Here is a 16,617-nt window from a genome sequence, read left to right on the forward strand (position 1 = left end):
GCCCATTTGGCTTGTGCCCTTGGCTTCTGTGGCCCCTTCCTCTTTTGACAGTGCCCCTGCTCCTCCCCCCCTCCACGCACGCCCCCCACCAGGCATCATGGCACCGGACACAAGGGGCGCTCTTGAGGGCTGACTACAGTCCTCGCACTGCTCCTGCACTTGCCTCCACCCTGTGCATCAGATGCACCGCGCCCTGGGGGGCAGCTTGGACTCAGGGCGCACCACCTGGCTCTTCCTGCGTGAGTGCCAGCCCTCGTTGACTGCCAAGCAGGGTGCCCACCCACCAGGCAATGGGCAGCACCCTCGCACACAGCTGCCCTTCCGCATGCGCTTGGAGCAGCAAGGACTGCAGTGATTCGCTGTGGTGGGCTGTGCCACAGTCTTTGGAAAACTGCTGCGCCTGCGCTTGGACTGTCTCCATTTTGGGGGTCCATCTCTCCCCGCTTCAGTCGGCTACATGGGCTGCGGATTGCTGGGGTGGCTAGAGTTGGGATGAAGCAGAGGCCAGTAGAGGACATCCAGTTCTGGATTATCCAGTGATGCCCTTGCTGGGCCTGAGTCCAGCCCCAGCTTCAGCTCTAGCAGGGAGCCAGGGGTGTTCATGTGGGGTTGGTAGAAGGACTGTGATGTCGGTGGCTTCCCTCGGCCATTGACGCCTTTCATAGCCCTCTGCGGGCGAATGGTGTCACTCCGGGGGTTGAGGGGCTGAGACTGAGTGGAGCCCGTCCACTCTGGCCCGGGGTGGGCGTGAGCCACCCCCCCCTCCGGTGCAAGGGCTGGGGACGGCCACCACCAGCCATGACTCACACATACCCTCAGGGGTTCCAGCTCCAATTCACCTGTATGATGGGGCAACAAGGAGAAGTCTAGAAGGAGCAAGCCAGCACGGGCCGTCCATGGCTGCTCCTTTCTCACGGGGAGGCCCTGGGCCCAGCCGGCCCCTCTCCTCCAGCCCAGCTCTCCACCCAGGGTGAGCACAGAGCTCTTTATTGTCGGAGGACATGTTTTCTCTAACTCAGACACACTAACACACAGGGGGACACGTGGGCATGCATTCACAGAACAGCTTCCCCGCCACACCCCCTCCCCCACCCCTTGGCACAGAGCAGGTGCCCCTCAGATCACCACACTGGGGGACATGTGGACAGCGAGGCGCTGTCTGGCTCCCACGCTCTTGCCTCTGTTGGGCATCAGTTATGGATTGTCCAGTGATGCCCTCTCTGGGCACCTGAGTCCAGCCACAGCTGGAGTTGCAGGGGGCTTCAAAAGGGGTTCTCAGCCAATCCAGGGAGGCCGCCAGCCAAGTGGGTCTCCGCAGAGGGGTCCTGGCTAGTCCTGTTGCTGCCACTGCCCCTTGACAGCAGCAGCTTCTCACTGCGGGGGCCACCAGTGGGCCTGGCCGTGTGGCTGCCGACATGGCGCTCCTCCTGCAGTGCTTTGCCCTCGCGCCAGCGGTGCCAGCGCCGCAGCAACTCCGACTGCACCTGGGGTGGGCAGGTGGGTCGGGCCAGTCCCAGGGCCTGCCCGTGCCACCCTTTCAGGACCCCCAACCCCCTGGCCTTGAAGGGCTATGTGGCGCCCTGGGTGTGGAGCCAGGCAGGCTCTGTCACCACAGAACGCTGGGGTCTGGGAACACCTGGGGACCCCTTCACCCTCAGGTGCACTCCCTGAGGACGGGATGAGGCTGACCCATCTCAGCAGGCCTGATACCCAGTGTCCTGGAAACTGAGCCCAGTAAGTGCAGGTGGACACGAAGGGCTCACACCCCTGAGGGGTGGGGCCAGGGTGTCTATACTCCCCCTGACCCCAACCCCAGCGCCGGTTCCAGACCCACCCCCCCACCTACCTCCTTGTTGAGGAAGCAGTAGAGAACAGCCACCAGCAGGCCCTGGAGAGATGGGGGAGGTCAGGGCTGCACCCAGGCTGGCCTGGGGGTTGGGCGGTTGGTTAAGGGGCGGGCAGGCACCTGGAAGGAGCTGAGGAAGAGGTCGAAGAAGAGCTTGGCGGAGCGCAGGGTGCCCTGGGCATGCTCGTCGGTCACAAAGGCAAACACCACCTCATGGACCCCCAACAGGGGGATGAGGGTCAGCGTGGACTTGGCCAGCCTGCGGGGGCAGAGACTGAGCCACCAGCCCAGCCCCCCACCCCGGGGCTCTGGTGCCTCCAACCCCACCTACACTCCCTCTGGCCCCCCCGGGGGCGTGCAGGTCCTCAAGCCGCCTGGTGCCCTCCCACTCCCAATGCCCACACGCACCGGAATTTGTAGTCAGTATAGCGCATCTGGTGGGCTCGCAGCTTGGCCACCAGGAGGTGAAGGATGCGGATGAAGATGAAGAAGTTGATCTGTGTGTGTGGGGGACACAGCTCAGGGCAGCTCTTGGCCCCCACCTGTCCCTCCTGGAGGTGGGCCTGGCAGCCAGACAGACCCTGGCTCCTGGGGCCCTGGGGCTGTGGGCACCCAGTCAAGGATGGACAGCCTGGCCCAAGGCCCAGGGCGCCAGCCAGTGTCCTGGGTGAGTGCCAGGCCTCCCTCCCTGTCCACCCAGGCAGGATGCTGTCTGTCTCCTCGGGCTGCTGCAGGCCGATGAGGAAGGAAGGGGCTGGGGGGCCAAGTTCAGCAGCCTCCCGGCCCTCCCTGCGGTGCCAGCAGGTGCCTCATTTCCTCACCAGGATGGCCAGGAAGACAGGGAAGCGCAGGATCCACCAGAAGCCCATGTTGTCATTGCTGGTCCAGCACCTGCAGGGTGGGGCCTGCTCGTGTCCTGGCAGCCTCGCAGCCCCCCGCCCCCTGATTCCTTGGGATCTAATTAGTGCCTCAGGAAAAGAAGGGAGATAATTACCAATGACCTCCACCCCCGGGGAACCAGGTTTGCTTAGTGCCCCCCACTGCCTGTGGCCAGAGACCCGTGAGCCACTCCCACACTCTGAGCCACATGGCCATTTCCCACGGGGCCAGCCCAGCACCTCCCAGCCAGGAGAGGCGAACCCCCCTGCTGGCCCACCCGCCAGTCAGATACTCACTGGATGTTCTCAAACAGACACTTGACCACCACCCAGGGGGTGACGAACAGCATGGGGGCACCTGTGGGGGAGAACAGGTGTGGTCCCGTGGCCCCGGCCAGCCCGCCGGCCCCCCACGCACCGGCCCACTCACCCCAGCCGATGCCCAGGTAGAGGGGGAAGCAGCTCCTTTCAGGGATGGTGGCGAAGCCCAGCAGGCTGTGCAAGTACACGCCCTCCACCAGCAGCCAGCAGTAGTTGGCCACGACGCCGTACTGCATGAACACCGCGGCCACACGGCAGCCGGCCACTGCCTGGCCGCGGGGACAGCATGAGTGCGGGCCTCCCAGCTGCCTGCCGCCCAGGGCCTGGAGGCCAAGAGGCCGGATCTGGGAGCTCACCCCGTCACTCAGCCAGACGCTCACGCTGAAGTCGTCCCCAATCCTCTGGCTGTAGCGGGTCTTGAGCAGCGTGTCGATGACCAGCACAGAGCTGGCCTTGAGCATGAAGGACGCGAACAGGTTCACGTGGATGTAGTTTCGGGTGCAGTGCAGCTTGCTGTGGGCACAGCGAGTCAGTCTCCGCCCACCCTGCCCACTGGGGCCCCCCATGAGCAGGGTGGTGGGCATACCTGAGGCCCAGCAGGATGGCCAGGGCTAGGAGCAGGGCCCCCAGGGACAGGGAGTAGCCCACGGTGTACATCACCTGGAAACTGCTGTACATCTTGGCCACCTCCTTCTGCAAATCGCAGTGGCCAGTCAGGGCTGGAGAGGGCCATCTTGCCCCTTCCCACAAGCCCCCACTGCACCTGCCATGGGCTGACCTGGACCTCAAGCTCCTTGTCGTCCATCTGGCACTGGGATGCATTTCGCCATGGCTGTCCCCGCGGCCCACGTACCCACTGCCCATCAGGCCCACACCTCTTGAAGACGAGGCGGTGCTGCACTGCGGGGGCAGGCTCTGGTCAGCGCCCCGCCCCTGGGCTGAGCCCCCTCTGCCAACCCCCCACATCCCTGCTGTGGTTACCTTTGTGGTGCCAGGGCAGGTACCAGGGGCAGGAGATGTTGGCTGTAGTGTTGGGAGGGGTGTCCGGCCAGCAGGAATATTTGTCAAAGGTTCTATTACAGACCAGCTCTGCAGAGGCGGGGACAGGGTTGCTCCTCAGCAGGGCCCAGCCCGCACAGCCCCCTGTTGCACGCTCTCTGTGTCCCAGGAGGCAGCCTCCCAGGTCTCCCTGACCATCCTGCCTGCCCTGGACGCCTCTGTCCAGCCTGGTCCTGAGCTCCAGCTCTGTCCGGCCACCTCCCCTCAGATACTCCGCATCTCCACCCAGGGTCTTCCCTCTTCCTAGTGCCCTTCTAGTAGCACTTCCATCTCTGGAGGCTGAACCCCAATTCTGTTGGCATCCTTCTGGGCCCAGCACCGGCCCCCTCCCTCCCCCAAACAATGGCTCGGCCTCCCAGGCAGCTCCTCCCGCCCCAACCTCTCTTTGCACCTGAGTAATCTTCAGAACTTGTCCAGAAAGCTGTACCCCAGTCTGCCTGAGCACTCCAAATAATGGCCCATCTCCTTCCCCCTCACCAGCCCTGGTGCCCTCTGCCTGCCCCTCTCGGTCCACCTCCCCTACACACTGTCTGCCTCCTGGGCCACGAGGCTTTGCTCCATGGGAGGAAAGACGGTGTCCAGGCCCTGGGCCTGAGGGGTGCCCAGCAGCAGGGGAGGGTCACGAAACACCCCAGTTCTGGGCAGTTCTACCATTTCTTAAATGTCCTGGTCTGTGGCCCTGGGCTAGTCACCAGCTTCTCTATGGCTCGGTTTCCTCACCTGTAAATGGTGGGTGGGGGTTGGGGGGACTGGACTCGGGCCGAAGGCGGGGCTCACCAGTTGGGGGGGGCAGCAGGCTCAGGTTGTGGAGACACTGGTCGCCATAGAGCTTCCACTTCTCAAACAGGAAGTCCATCACCTGAGCGGAGGGGGCCTGCGGCTGGGGGTACAGATGGACGGACAGAGGGGACAGACTGGCGTCGGCATGAGGGGCAGGCAGGCTGGTGGGACGGGAGGACTGGCAGCAGCGCTCACCTGGCAGGCCAGCAGTAGAAGCAGGAGGAGGCGGGGGCAGCGTGGCAGGATGGGGGGCATGCCTCTGGGCAGCTGCCCCCCACATCTGGCTGGGGTTGCACAGCTGGGGCAAAGAGGTCCTCGTAGGTGCACACTCCTCTGGGGGCTGCTGAGTATCAGAGCAGCAGGGTCTGTGCAGGGACACCCAGGAGTGAAGAGGCCCCGCTGGTCTCCGTTGTGATCAGCAGGGTGTCCTGCTCCCCTAAAACCATCCCTTTGAGTCTCCGGATCCTACTGACGAAGTGGGAGCTGGGAGGGAGGGGATGCCAGAAATGGTCACTCTGCCAGTGGCAGGTTGGGGGTCTGGCCCTGCGCCTGGGGGTTCTGCCCAGGGTCCTGGGAGCTGCTCCATCTCACAGCCCGTGGCTGTCTGTGTGGTGGCTCTGACAGTCCCAGAGCCCCTCTCCTACATGTTGGTTAAGCGGCCCCAGTCCTGCCTGGTACCAAAGATGTCAGAGGAGGGGGCAGCCTCCCTAGCTGCCCAACTCCTCCCTTCGGCTCTCGCTATTTTTCCCACCTATTCTTAGCTCCTGGGAAAGTAGCATGGCAGGCTGGGGCAGGGTACCAGGACCATCCATCACTTGGTCCCCAGGGGCATGGTTATCAAGGTGGCCCTGGGCCAGCTCCCAGACTTGGCAGGGGTCAGGAGTGCCAAGCATATGCTTAGGGTGGTTCCTGTCACATCCATGCCCCGTTGCCCAGGACTGGGGTGTTTAGGTGCTCCCTTGGGCCCCGCCCAAGACTCCAGCCGGGCTTCCTGGGTCCCATGGGCCATAGCATGCAGGCAGCTGCAGCGCATTCCTTTGAGATTAGCACTGCCAGCTGCCGGGGGCTCAGACACAGGACCCCTGCCCTCGTGGTGCCTGCAGGGGGAACCTGGTCCTGTCCGGAGCCTGCGTTTGGGGCATCAGCAGCCCCGTAAGTCATCGTGTCACTGCTTCCAGAGTCCGTCTTCTGATCCACTGAATTCCACAAGGGCAGTAGGGAGGGGCTTCCCTTGGGGCCTAGGGGTGGGGCCCCTAGGAACGACTCATGCAGCCCCCTTAGGGCTGTGGATGGCATTCTGCCACAGAGTGAGCATGTGATGGACCGATGGATGGACAGATGGACGAAACTGGCTGGCTGGAAGGCAGTGCCTGAGAGAAGCCAGGGAGAAGGTGGGAGGAGGGATGCAGGCTGTGACTGAAGGTGGAGGGCTCCTGGACAGCCCTGGATCTCAGCCTCCTCCCATCAGAGTCCAGATGGGCCCTCATGGGGCCAACTCCCGTGGGCTCCTCTGTGATTCACCCCTCACCCCTAACGGGACCCTGAGATGCCACCACGTGGGGTGGGCACCTGGACCATAGCCTGCTGTGGGGCTCCTCACCCTGGCCCTTGGGCCACAGTGCAGGTCAGGCCTGGTGAGGCAGGGCCCAGTAGTCGCTGGTCCCCAGGCCCTGGTCCAGGTGGAGGAGCCAGAGTGGCGGGCCTTCTCAGGGGAGTAGCCCACAGGCGGGTGGAGGACAAGGGGCAGTTCAGGTGTCCCCAGCCCGAGGGGCCTTATCTCCTGATTCTTATCAAACAGCCCGGTCTTCTGCCCTGCCCTTGCCCACCGAAGCCATGGAGCCAGGTGGCTGAGGAGCACTGTGACCAGCTGCTGGAGGACGGGAGGTGGCTGGGGAGGCTCAGGGAGACAGGGGCAGCCTGAATGGCTAGAGGCTCTGGGGGCAGGGCAAGGGGAGAGTGACAAGGGATGGCTGGGGTGGAGTAGACAGTGGAGATGCAGGCGGGGAACACGGGGAGGAAGGATACTGCCCCCTGCCCAGAGGCCCTGCAGCCGGTGGTGAAGGGAGGATGAAGCTGCGGGGACAGTCCAGCGAGGAGCTCCAAGGCAAAATGTCAGCCCCTCAGAGTCCAGCTGGGGTGTGGTGGCCAGGCTGTGCCTCAACTTTCCCATCTGAAAAGTGGGAGTTCACCTTGCTGACCTCCTAGGGCTGTTAGGAGAACCCAAGGTAGGCGGGGCCTCACCCAAGCAGCCTGCCTTCCAGCTAAGGGTCAGTTAGCCTGGGAACCACAGAGAGAAGCTGAGCCCCCGGGGTAGAGGGGAGAGAGGGATGGGCTGCCCTGGGGCCCCTCCTTCACTGCCCCTCCAATGGCAGCCAGAGCAGAGGAGGGGGGAGGCCTTTCCATAACCCCTACTCCCATCCCTGGTCTGGTCTGTGGGGTTGGGAATCCTTGAAGATTTACCCCACACAGTTCAGCGCCTACAGATCACAAGCTGGTACCCCAGCTCAGAGCACCGGTGGCCCCACGTCCCTAGGGATCAGGGCCTCAGCAGCCCCCAACCAATACAAGAGGCAGAGGATGATACCTCTCACTAAGTCTCTGATAGAAACACAAGAAGGGGCAAAAGTGGATGAGGCTCCCATGCCTGTCAGGGGAGTATGGGCAAGATATCTAGACACTTCTCTGAATGAGGACTGGGCAGAGTGTGGGGCTGTGTAGAGACTTTCAGCTGTGCAAGGCTGAGATTCTGAGGTCCCTGCCCTGAGCACCCAGGTGTGAGGCTGCCGCCACAGGAGAGGGTGACATTGCAAGGCCCAGTTCTGGTCCCGGGAACAAGGGTAAATAATTCAACTTCTCAGAGCCTCGGTTTCCCTACTTGAAAAGTCCCTGCCTCCTCAACACCGTGGAGGACAATGAGATTTGCCACTTGAAGGGAAGGACAGATTATAACGTGCAGGCCCCCTCCCTTCCATGGGGGACACTGCAACCCCAGAGGCAGCCTGCCAGCCCCAGGGATAAGTATTTGTTGAATGAATGAGGACTGAGACTGGGACGCGGAGGTGCCGCTCCAAGCCTCCCATTGGCCTTGGCATCAGGGCTGCTGTTTTCCACCTTATTACCCTCCTGGCACGGCACGGGAGCTGGTGGAGGCGGGGGACTACCAGCCAGGGACCAAGCCTTCTCCCTTCATGGACCTGGAGGCTTCGCTCCCTCTCTGGCCCTGGACTGCACCTGCCCAGCACAGATAGCTCAGGATCAGAGACTCTGGCGGAGTGGGAAGGAGGGCCAGCTTTCCCCCGGCTCCAGCTCACCCCCCGCCTCTCTTTCCCAACCCCCTCTCTCCACCATGGGCGGGCTGGCTGGTGTTCTGTCTCCCCGCCTGGCAGAACGCACCACTCCTGGGTGCTCAAAGCTCAGCTGTTTCCCCAGTTTCCCCTGGGGATGCCCCAGGACTCCCAGACCTGCAGCTGGGGGAGGGGACCCCAGGATGGGTGGATCTCCATGGAGGAGAGTGGGACGCTGGTCACCCCATCTCCTCCCAGGATCTGAATAGGTGTGGTTGAGGCCTGCCAGCCTCTGATGGGTATGGGGGTGGGGGTGTTTGTGAAACCAGAGCAAGTAGCGGAAGGTCATGGCCCCAGGGCGGGATCAGGGGCCACAGGTTGTTGACAAAGCCTGATTCCTGCATCCTCCTCCCACTCTGTGGGGGCAGGGCGGGCCTGGATGTGGGCCAGGGTGCTACTCCCCCACCAACCCTCATCCCCCAGCACAGAAGGGCCGAAAACAGCCCGGACAGGTCCTCGGAGGATGCGGGCGCCCAGACCTCAGGAGTCAGTCCGTTTCTGGTGGGGGCAGAAATCCTGCGGCCCAGAAGTGTGAGTGGGGGCCGCCGGAGAGGAAGGAGCAGGCAGGGCAGTGACCTGCCCTCCCTGCGGATCAAAGTGACAAGTGTAGGCTCCGCGGATGACGCCCCTCGGCCCCTCCGGGGAAACCCGGGTAACCAAGATACAGCTGGGGAGCTTTGGGAAGCAGGGGCCCGCTGGAGGGAAGCAGGGCTGCCCCCCGCGCCTCTGGGGGTGTCTCCGAGGTTCTGTGTATGCGCGGGGCGGGGGGGGGCGGGGAAGCGGGGGTGCTGGAGGGAGGAGTCGGGAGCGGAGAGGGGCAGCAGGACAGCGCGCCTGGCACTCACAGACACCCCACCCTTCCCCCCCCCCCCCGAGACGCGCTCCCCAGGGAGGAGAGGACGGGGGAAGCGCTGAGACCCCCAACCTTCTCGATAGTGCGGAACCAGGTTGACCGTCCGAGCTGGAAGGGCGCATCCTGGGGTTGGGAGCGGGGTGTCCGACGGGGATGAGGACGGCGACACCCGGGGTCCGAGACCGCCCACCTAAGATAGGGGTCCACGCCGGCCAGTCCCGCGCTCCCGCCTTCGGCCCCCGGCCGGGAACGTGTCCTCGAGCCTGGCCCAGGTGCTCACCGCGCGCCGCTCCGGCCGCTTCGCGATCCCCGCAGTCCTCCGCGCGCACGGGTCAGGGGCCGGCCGCCGCTCGTCTCCACGGCGCTGCCAGATCAGGGTCGGCGCCGGCACCGCGCCCGCGCCCCGCGCCAGCCGCTAGCAAACTTTCCGGCGGCTACGCTCCGCGGCGGCGGAGGGACAGGAGGAGGGGGCGGGGGCGGGGGCGGGAGCGGCCCGAGGGTCCCCGCCCGCGCCTCCGCCCTCCTGCCGCGCCTCGGGGAGCGACTGCGGACCCGGGAGCCCCTGTCCGCAGACCCCCTCCCCGCGCTCCCGTGCCCGACTCCTGCCTTGCGGACTCCTACCCCACGGGGCCCTCCCCGCGGACCCCGCCCCGGAGAACTCCCAACCCAGAGCTCACTCGGCAGACCCCCGCCCGGGCGACCCGGGCCGGCAGACGGCAGCTCCCCGCGGGGACAGCAGCGGTGGATGGACAGGTGCGGTGTGTGGCGGGCGCGCGGCCAGGGGTGGGAGCTGTGACTCCACGCCCCTTCCTCTCGTCTCCTCCGCGTTCCCGGGCCCTCACAGCTTCTTTCCCGGGTACTGATTGTCGGAAGGACTGACCCCCCACTTACCCCGCACCGTGGCTCCTAGGCGACTCTCCCACCGCGCCCAGAGCAGGCTGGACTGGAGTGGGGGGCCAAGGCGGGGAAGGGCGGCCCCTGGGGTGCCTCTTTAAGCCCAAGGGTCCCGCGCCATCTCCCTTAAGCACCCTCCAGCACCGTTCATCCAACAGCACAACCCCTCCCTCCGGGCGCCCCCCCGCCCCACACACCCCAGCAGTCAGCCCCCAGTGACCGCAGGGTCACCAAACCCCACGCACACTTTGGGGCCTCATCTTTCCTGGCCTTTCAGTATCTGGGGAAATTGATGGTCATGCCCTCCTTCTGGAAAGTTCTCCCATGGCTCTGGCTTCCACGCTGGCGTTCCCACCTCCTTCTCTCTGCATTCCCCTCCACTTTCCCTTGGACAGTTCCTAACGTTCCCACTGCCGGATGCCCAGGGCCCCACCAGGACCCCTGTCCCCTGACCCGCTCCCATCTCCTGAATGTACTTCCCCTGCCCACCCACCTGCTGGACTCCTGGCAGGGATCCTGAGGTCTCCGGCGCATCACCAAATCCTGATTCTCCCTCTCGCATTTCTCTGGAATCTGTCTGGGCTACCTCTCCACTGTCAACCACTGTCTGGCCACCATCACCCTGGGATGCCCTCCCTGGCCCACTGGGTCAGCTCTTTTGTTAGATGCTGTCCTTTGTCTTTGGGGCCTTTCTCCCTACTTCTGTTTTGGGGGACATTGGAACCCGTGGTTCTCCCCTACCCATGGCTCCCCCCTCCCTCCAGCCCCCAGAGCAGAGCTGAAGCTGGTCCCAGCACCCTGTGACATACCCACAGGTAGCTGGTGCTTGGTAACCTGACCTCCACACACCTGCCCTGCCACTGTCTGAAGGCTCAGGAGGAGGGGAATTTCTGGGGGTGCCCTCCAGACCCCCATTCTTACCAGCCCACCTGGAACCCTGTCCCCAGAGCAGCGTGTTTTGGTTCAGGCAGTGGCCAGAAGGCAAAGGTCAGAAGCAAAGGTCAGAAAGCCTGGCTCTGCTTGCATAGGGCTGAATGTGCAAGTGCTGGATGCAGGTGCTGGGGGAGGGGAGCTTTCCGAGATCGGTGCCCCCAAACCCCCACCCCCCATCCTCCTCTCCCCTTCCCTTGCACCCCTCTTCCAGCCCTCCTCCCACTTCTCTTGGGGCAGGGCACCCGTACAGGCACCAGAGATCTGCATAGGTGCCCCCGACTCTCCCTACAGCTGTGATCTTGGGATCTTGCTTGTGATCTGGGTGGGCTCCTGCCTGTGAGCAGGGTCGCTGGCACCACTCTGGGTGGCGGTGAGGCTCAGGGGAGAAGCTACAGGTTCTTCCTGGAGGTGGGATAAACCTGAGGAGCTGGGAAGGTCATCCCTGCTGTGTGACCTTCAGAGAGGCCCTTCCCTCTCTGGAACTTATTTTCCTGAGGAAATTCTGGTTGGGTGGAGGCCCAGCAGTCTGGGGGAGGGGCTGGGTGGCCCGAGTTGGGTTCTAGCAGGAAGAGATGTGAAAGAATAAATGTAGAGTTTTTTCATAAATGTATGAAATGGGGGGGGCATACCTGAAATGTGTGGACACAGTGGGGAGCAGAAGGGGGAGGGAGAGGGAAGAGATGGGGGAGGGGGTGCCTTCCTGGGCTGGGCCACCTTTATTTACATAACTGAATTCATAAGACATAAATAGAGCAGAAACTGGGAATGAAGGGGGCTGGGCCTTCCCACGGAGCGTTGGAGGCCTGGGGAGTGAGGAAGGGGTCTGTCCATCACTGAGTCCCTGAGGGTCCCGATGGGGGTGGCACCCTGGAAGTGTGCTGGCTCCTGTGTGCCAGGGCAGGCCAGGGTTGGGGGCTGCCCTCCACAGCCACAGGAGTGCTGTTCCGTCTGTCTGCGCTGTGGGCTCTGGAGAGTACCCCAGCAGAGCTCAACTCAGGCATCTGGCTGAGTGTTATGAACTGGTACTGCGCACAAAGCCTGGCAGGGAGAACCAGACACCCCAGCATCGAGTTCTGGGCCGGAGATGTTGATAAGTGGCCAAGAAAGAGGTGGCCAGATTGGGTGGTGCTGGGCAGAAACCCAGGGCAGAGGAACCCCCCAGAGCATCAGGACCCAGAAAATGTGGAGCTGCAGGAAAGGATGCAGGGGGAAAAGAGATGGTGCCGCCAGACAGAGCTGCCGTTAATGTCGCAGGGTGGTTCCTTTCAGGTCTCTTTACTGTTGCTTTTTAAAAATTACTTACTTACTTAATTAATTGTTTTTGGCTGCATTGGGCCTTCGTTGCTGCGTGTGGGCTTTCTCAAGTTGCGGTGAGCAGGGGCTACTCTTCATTGCAGTGCACGGGCTTCTTATTGCGGTGGCTTCTCTTGTTGCGGAGCACGGGCTCTAGGCGCGCGGGCTTCAGTAGTTGTGGCTCGCGAGCTCTAGAGTGCAGGCTCAGTAGTTGTGGCTCACGGGGTTAGTTGCTCCGCAGCATGTGGGATCTTCCTGGACCAGGGCTCGAATCCATGTATCCTGCATTGGCAGGCAGATTTTTAACCACTGCGCCACCAGGGAAGCCCCTGTTTATCTTTTTTATATGTAGTAGTTTATCTTTTTTATATATAGTATCTTTTCTATATGTAGTACTGTTGATCCCAAACTCCTAAATTTATCCCTTACCACCCTGATTCCTTGATTATTTAACTGCATGATATTCCAGCATCCAGGGAAAACCCACCTGCTTTGTTCATGTTTCTGTTGGAGGACATTTGGCTTTCTTCCTCCCTGTCCCTCTTCTCCTTTCTTTTTTTGACCATGACAATAGAGCTGCAAGGAACATTGCGGGACAAGCCTTTGGTGCATGCAGTGGGCAGGGTCTCTCCCAGGGGTGCGGTGCTGTGAACTGCTGTGCTATCAGGGGGTGCATATCTTCACATCTTCAGCCTCACTAGATATTGACCAACTGTTTTTGGAAATGATGAGCCCATTCACCGTCCCACCAGCAGGGTTTAAGAGTTCCCGTACATACACTCACTAAAACCATATTTTATTTTCAAATACACATATGTATTAATTTCATAGCATGTGTTAAAAGTCAGGTTTATTGAGGCATGATACACTCTTGAAAAATGCACAGTTGAATGAGTTTTGACAAATATATAGTCATGTAACCACCACAGACAAGATATAGAACATTTTTGTTGCCCCCAAATTCCCTCAGGACCCCCTGTAGTCTGTCTTCCCCCCGCAGGTCCCTGGCCATCACCCACCTGATTTCTCTGCCTATAGATCTGCCTTTCCAAGAATACATATAAATGGATTATGTAGCCTTTTGTACCTGGCTTCTCACTTATTGCAAAGCTTCTGAGATCCATTCATGATGCAGCTCGTAATAATGGTTCCCTCTGTTTATTGCTGAGTCCTACTCCACCGGGTGGGTGGCCCGAGGTTTGGTTATTCGTCCAGTTGGTGGACATTTGGGTTGTTCCCAGTTTTTGGCATTGTGGATTCTGCTGCTCTGAACGGTTGTGTGCAGATCTTTGTGTGGACACGTGTTTTCCTTTCTCCTGAGGAGACAGCTCGGAGTGGGACTGTGGTTCCCAGGCCCTTGACTAACTTTATAGGAAACCGCCAAGCTCTCGTTCTGAGCAGCTGCACTGTCCTGCGTCCTCCCTCCCCACCCCGGCCCCTCGGCTCTCTCGGGATCTGCAGGATTTTTGGTTGTTGATTCTGAGTTTTTAGCCATTCCACTACATATATAGTGGTATATTGTGGTTTTGGTTTGCATTTCCCCAATAACTAATGATGGTCAACATCTCTTCATGTGATTCTTTGCTGTCTGTATGTCTTCTTTTATGAATCACCTGTTCAAATCTATAGCTGATTAAAAATTGGCTTTTTAAAAAATTACTTATACATTCCAATACAAGACCTTCACCAGATACATGTTTTGTAAATATTTTCTCCCGTTCAATGGCTTGCTCTCCTACTTTTGTTTTTTTTAATAAATTTATTTACTTATTTATATTTGGCTGCATTGGGTCTTTGCTGCTGTGCGTGGGCTTTCTCTAGTTGCGGCGAGCAGGGGCTACTCATTGCAGTGCGCGGGCTTCTCATTGCGGTGGCTTCTCTTCTTGCAGAGCACGGGCTCTAGGCACGTGGGCTCAGTAGTTGTGGCATGTGGGCTCAGTAGTTGTGGCTCATGGGCTCTAGAGCGCAGGCTCAGTAGTTGTGGTGCACGGGCTTAGTTGCTCCACGGCATGTGGGATCTTCTTGGACCAGGGCTCGAACCCGTGTCCCCTGCATTGGCAAGCAGATTCTTAACCACTGCACCACCAGGGAAGTCACTCTCCTACTTTCTTATTAGTTTTTCAGAGATCAGAAGTTTTTAATTTTGATGAAATCCAAATATCACATTTTTGTTTCAGGACTTGTGCTTTTTGTGCCCCATCTGCGACATCCTTGCCTAATCCAAGGTGGCTAAGACTTTCTCCCAGGTTTTCTCTTCAAGTTTTGTTGTTTCAGCTCTTACACTTCGGTCTATGACTTACGACGGGCTAATCTGGTGTGTGGCGCAATGTGAGTTTGTTTATTTGTTTGGCAGATACACCCAGTTGCTCCAACACCATTTACTGGAAAGAGTGTCCTTTCTTCACTGAGTTACCTCAGCACCTTTGTGGAGAATCTCTTGACCATTGTTGTGGGTCTCTTTCTGGACTGTCTCTTCTATTTCATTGATATGTATGTCCATATTTATGTCAAGACTACACTCTCTTCGTTACCATAGCTTTGTAGCATGTCTTGAAACTGCGTACTGTGACTTCTCCAACTTTATTCATCTTTTTCAAAGATGTTTTGGTAATACAGGTTCATTGCATTTTCATTTGAATATTAGAATCAGGTTGTCGGGACTTCCCCGGTGGTCCCATGGCTAAGACTCTGTGCTCCCAATACAGGGGGCCCAGGTTCGATCCCTGGTCAGGGAACTAGATCCCACATGCCTCAACTAAGAGTTCGCGTGCTGCAGCTAAAAGATCCTGCGTGCCGAAACTAAGACCCGGCACAGTCAAATAAATAAATAAATATTAAAAAAATAAATAAAATAAAATCAGGTTGTCAGTTGCTACAAAAAAGCCTACTAAGATTTTGATTGAGATTCATTTGAATCTATACATTAATTTGGGGAGAAAGGACATCTTAACACTGAATCTTCCCATCCATGAACAAGGTGTATGTCTTCATTTATTTGGGTCTTCTTTAACTTCTCTCAGCAATGTTTGGTCATTTCCAGTGCACAGATATTATATATATATTTTTTGTTAGGGAAGTATTTCATTATTTTTGATGCTATAGTCAATGGTGATTTTGTAAAGTTTCCATTTCCAGTTGCTCATTGCTAGTATATAGAAATACAATTGATTTTTTATATGCTGATTTTGTATCCTGTGACCTTGCTAAACTCACTTATTAGTTCTGCTGGTGTGTGTGGATTCCTTGGGTTTTTCTATGGAGATGACTGTGCAGTCTGTGAGAAAGGACGTTTTCTTCCTTTATAATCTGTGTGCCTTTTATTTATTTTTCGGTAACTTATTGTATGGGCCGTGACCTGTAGTACAACATCCAGTATAAGTGGCCAGAGCTCATATTCTTGCCTTATTCCCAATCTTTGGGGGAAAAGCATTCAATTTCCCACCAGTACGTATGATGTTATTCACAGGTTTTTCAGAGTTGCTCTTTATCAATTTGAGAATGTTTCCATCCACTCTTAGTTTGCTGAGTCTTTTTTTAAATCGTGAATGGATGTTGAATTTTATCAGATGTCTTTTCTTTTTTATGAGATTATCTTTTGATTTGTCTTTCTTAGTCTATTGCTGTGCTGAATTATACTGATTTTCAAATGTTTACCAACCCTGCATTCCTGGGATACATTTCACTTGGTCAAAAATATTATCCTTTTTATATATTTCTGGGTTAGATTTGCTAACATTTCATTAAGGATTTTTGCATCTGTGTTAATTAAGGATTTTAGTGTGTAATTTTATTTTCTTGTAATAAGAAAGTTGTCTGGCTTTTGTATCAGGATGATACTGGCCTCATAAAATGAGCTGGAAAGTATTCCTTCCTCTTCTGTTTTCTGGAGGTCTGTATAGAATTGGCATTATTACTTCCTTAGATGTTGGTGGAATTCACTGATGAAGCATCTGGGCCTGGAGCTGTCATTTTGTAGGAAGGCTTTTAACTACACATTCAATTTTTAAAATAGACATAGTGCTATTTCCCTAGATATTAGCCCATTGCTATTTGAAATTATTATGCTGATTTTTAGTACCACTAGCAGGATTTAAGGGTTTCTGCTGCGGGAATTCCCAGGTGGTCTAGTGGTTAGGACTCTACCCTTTCAGGATCTCAGTTCCCTGACCAGGGATTGAACCCAAGCTACAGCCGTGAAAACCCGGTATCCTTACTACTAGGCCACCAGGGAACTCCCAATATTTTCTTAAAGTAAAACAAAAGGGTGCTGGGTCACAGCTGGTGGAAACGTGTCTGGGATGGGGTGGACCCTTCCTGCTGGGGCAGCTCAGAGCCGAGGTCCCTCCTCTTTGAGCCTCCTCCCAGGTGTTCATTGTCCTTCCTTCCTGACCTGCCTGCTCCTCCTCCCCTGATCTT

At 58.1% G+C, this 16,617-nt stretch overlaps 1 protein-coding gene across 1 annotated transcript; it reads right to left on the reverse strand.

Annotated features, from left to right (window-relative positions):
- Window positions 1-1,262: 1,262 nt before the first annotated feature.
- GCGR (glucagon receptor) lies at window positions 1,263-5,139 on the reverse strand (the record flags this gene model as incomplete). Its single annotated transcript, XM_079725502.1, has 13 exons — window positions 1,263-1,484; window positions 1,847-1,888; window positions 1,967-2,105; window positions 2,255-2,343; window positions 2,668-2,737; window positions 3,022-3,082; window positions 3,155-3,314; window positions 3,402-3,558; window positions 3,632-3,738; window positions 3,824-3,945; window positions 4,027-4,134; window positions 4,882-4,984; window positions 5,080-5,139. The coding sequence occupies 13 exons, from the start codon at window positions 5,137-5,139 to the stop codon at window positions 1,263-1,265; spliced, it is 1,440 nt and encodes a 479-aa protein (XP_079581628.1).
- Between the last annotated feature and the right edge of the window lie 11,478 nt (window positions 5,140-16,617).

This window comes from Hyperoodon ampullatus, assembly GCF_949752795.1.
Source record: "Hyperoodon ampullatus genome assembly, chromosome: 19".
NCBI classification, from domain to species: Eukaryota; Metazoa; Chordata; class Mammalia; order Artiodactyla; family Ziphiidae; genus Hyperoodon; species Hyperoodon ampullatus.